The 6,000-nt window shown below is 40.0% G+C and overlaps 1 protein-coding gene across 1 annotated transcript in view; it reads right to left on the reverse strand.

The window, feature by feature from the left end:
- The window catches only part of LOC123767297 (uncharacterized), a 98,026-nt gene extending 92,534 nt beyond the window's left edge, over positions 1–5,492 (reverse strand). The window contains exon 1 of the mRNA XM_045756860.2: positions 5,303–5,492. Within this exon, the coding sequence (XP_045612816.1) occupies positions 5,303–5,349 (47 nt within the window). The 5' untranslated portion in view covers positions 5,350–5,492. The remainder of the gene's footprint in view (positions 1–5,302) is intronic.
- Positions 5,493–6,000: the final 508 nt, after the last annotated feature.

Below are 6,000 nucleotides of genomic sequence, written 5' to 3' on the forward strand. Positions count from 1 at the left end.
GACTGTTAACACAGTTAGTTTGTAGATAACAATAATGTTTACGATATTGAAAAGTTCTTTTAAATTAACAACACAAATGTTATATATTAACATTTGAAATAAGCGTCCTGAGCGTCAGTAGACATGACGGCGCATCCCTGTGGGAGTCACCCTACTGCATGATTTTCGTAATCCCTTATTGGGCTCCACCATGTACCGGTACACAGAGGAAGGAAGAGAAATGAGAACTGGCACAATAACGTATCTAGGACACAAACATACATCTATCCACACACATATTCACACACATTCACACACATGGTTCAGACTGCTAATCATGGGAGATTTCAACCACGGGAAGATAGATTGGTAGAGCAGTGATCCATTTGGAGGACCAGACACATGGAGAGCTAAGCTGCTGGACGTGGCAACATGAAACTTTCTAAGCCAACACATCAAGGGACCGACAAGACTGAGAGAAGACGAACCAGCTATGCTTCATCTAATATTCACCCTGAATGAGTCGGATAAAATGGAAGTTATGTTGGAAGCTCCCTTGGGAATGAGTGATCAGAGTGTACTGATATTTGAGTACCTGGTTGAGCTAGCAGTAATCATTTCCAAAAAAGAATTAGATAACAAGGGGCTGGCGTATCGAAAGGGAAATTATGAGGAAATGAGAAAATTCCAAAGAGAAATACCATGGGACATGGGAAATACCATGGGAACTCAGAACTAAGACCGTGTAAGACATGATGGACTATGTCACCCAAAAGTGTCAGGAGGAAGAAAACAGATTTATCCCAGCCTAAAGGGACAAAAATGAGAAGTGAAAAATTAATCCGTGGTTTAATAGGGTATGTATGAAAGCAAAGGAACAAAACAAAAGGACGTGGAGGAACTTTCGAAATAACAGAACACCAGAAATCAGAGAGAGATACCAGACAGCCATAAATGAGCATGTTAGTGTGAGAAGAGAAGTAGAGAGACAGTATGAAAATGATATAGCAAATAAAGCCAAGACCGAACCAAAACTGCTCCACAGTCACATCAGGTGGGAAACAACAGTGCAAAAGAACAGGTGATGAAACTTGAAACAGGTGAGGACAGGTACACAGAGAATAACAAAGAGGTGAGTGAAAATCTCAACAAGAAATTCCAGGAGGTCTTCTCCATAAAACGAGGTGAACTCTATGAGCTAGGAGAGGTGGCAGTAAACCAGGCAGCCTTAGAAGGGTTCGAAATTACCAGAGATGAGGTTAAGAGGCATCTGTTGGATCTGAATGTGAGAAAGGCTGTTGGTCTGGACGGAATCTTAAACATGGGTACTGAAAGAGTATGCAGGAGTACTTTACTTGCCACTCTCCATGGTGTATAGTAGGTCACTGGAGACGGGAGACGTACCAGAAATATGGAAAACAGTGAATGTAGTCCCAATATACAAAAATGGGGGACTGGTAAGAGACACTGAATTAGAGGCTAGTGTCCTTAACTTGTATACCATGCAAGGTGATGGAGAAGATCGTGAGAACAAACCTAGAAGCACATCTGGAGAGAAGGGACTTTATGACACACCATCAACATGAGTTCAGGGATGGGAAATCTTGTCTCATAGTTTTATAGAATTCAACGATCAGGTGACAAAGATTAAGCAAGAATGAGAAGGTTGGGTAGACAGCATTGTCATGAACTGTTGGAGAGTTTTTGACACAGTACCCGTCAAGAGGCTGGTGCACAAGTTGGAGAAACAGGCAAGAATAACTGACAGAGTGCTCTAGTGGATATTGGAATACCTAAACATTAGGAAACTAAGAGTTACTGTGAGGGGATGAGCCCTCAGATTGGCGTGAATTCACCAGCAGAGTCCCACAGGGTTCTGTACTCGGACCTATCATGTTTCTGATATACGTAAATGATCTTCCAAAGGGTCATTGTGGTCCAGAGTGGTCATTCCACTCATTGATCTCAAAGTTTGCTGATGATGCCAAAATTATGAGAAGGAGTAAGACAGAGGACAGCGTGAAGTTTCAAGAAGACCTGGACAAACTGAAGGAATGGTCCAACAAATGGTTGTTAGAATTTAACCCGAGCAAATGTAATGTAATGAACATAGGTGTAAGGAGAAGGAGGCCAGATACAAGGTATCATTTGGGATCTTCTAGATTCAGAGAGAGAAAGAAAGACCTGGGGATTGATATCACGCCAGGCCTGTACACCGAAGCCCATATCAAGAGGATAACATCAGAGGCACAGGCCAGGTTGGCCAACATAAGAACGTCCTTTAGAAACTTATGTAAGGAATCATTCAAAACCTTGTATACCAGGTATGTAAGACCAATTCTGGAGTATGCAGCTCCAGCATGGAGTCGATATTTCGTCATGCCTACGACTAAATTAATGAAGATTCAGAGGTTTTCCACCCGAATTGAGGGGCATGAGCTATGAGGAGAGACAACTGAAATTAAACCTCACGTCACTGGAAGACAGAGGAGTAAGAGAGGGACATGATCACCACATACAAGATTCTCAAAGGAATTGATAGAGTACACAAAGACAGTTTATTTAACACAAGGGGCACATACGCACTAGTGGACACAGGTGGAAATTGAGTGCCAAAAGGAGTCAAAGAGTCATTAGAAACAATTATTTTGTGTCAGAATGGTAAATAAATGGAATGAATTAGCAAGTGATGTGGTAAAGGCAGACTCCGTACACAGTTTCAAGTGTAGATATGATAGAGCCTAATAGGCTCAGGAACCTGTACACCAGTTGATTGATAATTTTGAGGCCGAGCCAAAGAGCTGAAGCTAGACCGCCGTAAGCACAACTAGGTGAGTACACACTTATAAACTAATCAGTTCCTCACACGCCAGAGGAAGGTCGTGGGTGATAGAACCTATCTTAAGATCAAGTAAATTTCCGACTTACAGATAGTCTGTCGGTATCTCGATCACCGCGTGTGGGAGGGGGTAGATGACCGGGGGAGGGAGGTATAGTGTGTAGGAGGAGGGTGTAGAGGAAGAGGGGGGGGGGGGAAGGTGGTCACAGCAGGGGGTCTATTACAACCTCGCCACTACACAAGAGGCGTTGATCATGATTTCCCGTTAACAAACTTTACCGGTGTTTACATGTGTACCTGACGGAATACTTAATGTTTCTTGCTTCCACAGTCAGAGTTCCTTTCATTTTCATGTGTGGTAATGCACACTATTGGACTAAGTTACCGTCTTTGGTAATGCACACTATTGGACTAAGTTACCTTCTGAGGTAATGCACACTGTTGGACTAAGTTACCTTCTGAGGTAATGCACACTGTTGGACTAAGTTACCTTCTGAGGTAATGCACACTGTTGGACTAAGTTACCTTCTGAGGTAATGCACACTGTTGGACTAAGTTACCTTCTGAGGTAATGCACACTGTTGGACTAAGTTACCTTCTGAGGTAATGCACACTGTTGGACTAAGTTACCTTCTGAGGTAATGCACACTGTTGGACTAAGTTACCTTCTGAGGTAATGCACACTGTTGGACTAAGTTACCTTCTGAGGTAATGCACACTGTTGGACTAAGTTACCTTCTGTGGTAATGCACACTGTTGGACTAAGTTACCTTCTGAGGTAATGCACACTGTTGGACTAAGTTACCTTCTGAGGTAATGCACACTGTTGGACTAAGTTACCTTCTGTGGTAATGCACACTATTGGACTAAGTTACCTTCTGTGGTAATGCACACTATTGGACTAAGTTGCCTTCTGTGGTAATGCATACTGTTGGACTAAGTTACCTTCTATAGTAATGCACACTATTGGACTAAGTTGCCTTCTGTGGTAATGCATACTGTTGGACTAAGTTACCTTCTATAGTAATGCACACTATTGGACTGAGTTGCCTTCTGTGGTAATGCTGCTAACTGTTGACCTAAGTTACTTTGGGTTAGGATAGAATAAGTTAGAAATAGATACGTAAGGGAAGGTAAAGTTTAATCTGGCATAGATAGATTAGGATAGATTACGAGATTTAGTTGGGCCAGGATAATTTAGTTAAGGTTTGCATTTGTTTATGTTTGTTTAGTTAGACTAATGAGTATAGAAAACCCATATATTTATGCGAGTGAGCGCTCTCGTATATATCCAACCTCTCTAAATAATGAACTTATCCAACCATTTCCATTTAAAGATTTATTCAACCAATCCTATTATTGTGCAAATCCCACCACTCCCAGTAATTTTTTTTCTTTTTTTTTTATCTTTATTTAAAAAAATACAATATAAATTACATATACATAAGTGTTACAAGGGAATTATACATTACAATTCTTAGTGAACAAGTGTTTCAGTAGTACAGAACAAGATCTTTAAAAAAAACTGAATGTTATACTTATTTACCTAGAAACGATTTACAAAAATTGGAGAATAAATTTACATTAAAATACAGGGGAAATTATTATATTTATATATATTTTATATAATTCTCAGTAAACAAATTTTCCATATCATCACCGAGCATGAGCCTTAAACCCCAAATGTTATACCTGATCCTGCCTCGCAAGAACTTCAATATTTTGTCTACTGAGTAACCCTCCTGCCTGCCTATCCACACACAAAAAATGTAATCAGAAAGTACTTGTCTACCTACTCACTCATGTACTCATCCAACCACACCCATCCGTGGGTTTATCCAACTACGACCACTAATGTATGATCAAACCACTCCCTTTTATGTACTGATCCAACCCTTCCACTCGTGGGATTATCCAACCACAAACCACTCATGTATGTATCCATCCCATTCAAAACGAATCCAACATCTACCTGATAATATTCATTTAATTTGTTTCCGTTGCTCTAACCCTTTTCCTAAACTTCCGTTTGTCTATTTATTTTCAAAATTAAATTTCTAAAACTTGAATCTTGTGACATTCATAGTTATTAAGTTGATCATCATTTTGACCAGTTGATTATTTTTTCATCTGTCTCTATAATCTTAAGAACGTTTTCATCCTGTCTATAAAACTGATCAATACCAAAGTGTATAATTCAAGTGAAATCTCACTTTTTGAGATCGAACTTTAGGAATTAATTATAGGACTTAAAGTATGTGAGGATGTAATGGAGTTATGATAAATCATCGGTAACCACTCATTCCCCATCAGTTATATGTCTGCAGTTGACACAAACATATGATGAATACACGCGAGGAACGTGATGGGTTTTAAGTTTTCGTCTTCTAGTGTTTTATTTTATTGCTCAAGATAGCTACAAAGGTGTCAGTTTACTGCCATTTTGGTGCGTATATTTGATAATATAGAACAATTAACACTCACCTGATGGACATAGAGATTGTCGAAACTGAACTTCTTTTCCCAGACATGATTTAGATTATTTTTCTACGTCACTTATAATGAGTTCGGAATTAAAAATATATATATATATATATATATTTATGACGAATTTAATCTTGACTCGTTCGAGGAGCGAGAAAGTTTATGAACCGGTTGGGCGGAGGACGGCAGCGAAATGACCACAGGCCAATCTCTGATATCATTCATAACTATCAAGACGGATAAACTTCACCCCCACAGAGATAACAAACGCTCGCACATGCGTACAGACTCCCGGTAAAGAGATTAAGGATCGAAATGCTTAAGATTAGAAGGCTGCTTGGGGGGTGGGGTGTAACTCCAGCTGTGAGGCATTGCAGGATCAGTCGCCACACATCAACGTCTCCCCACGCCAAGGCAAACTTCCAAGTATACATGAACATCTTATGGAGTCACGCAACTGCAAGCCTTCCAAGTAGATATAAGATTCTCCGACGTCACCCCACTACATGCCTCACATCAATCCCTGTCAGCCTGTCAGCTAGCATTATGTTCTCGGTACATAGAAGCAGTTTTAGAGCTAAAATAGATACAGTAATTTATATAGAACATACATATACATACATACAAATGCACACGCTTAATACTAAAATGACAGTTTTCATGAAATTTCCCGACTGAGCTAGAACAGCTCTCAGTGC

Source organism: Procambarus clarkii, chromosome 74 (genome assembly GCF_040958095.1).
Source record: "Procambarus clarkii isolate CNS0578487 chromosome 74, FALCON_Pclarkii_2.0, whole genome shotgun sequence".
In the NCBI taxonomy this organism is placed as follows: Eukaryota; Metazoa; Arthropoda; class Malacostraca; order Decapoda; family Cambaridae; genus Procambarus; species Procambarus clarkii.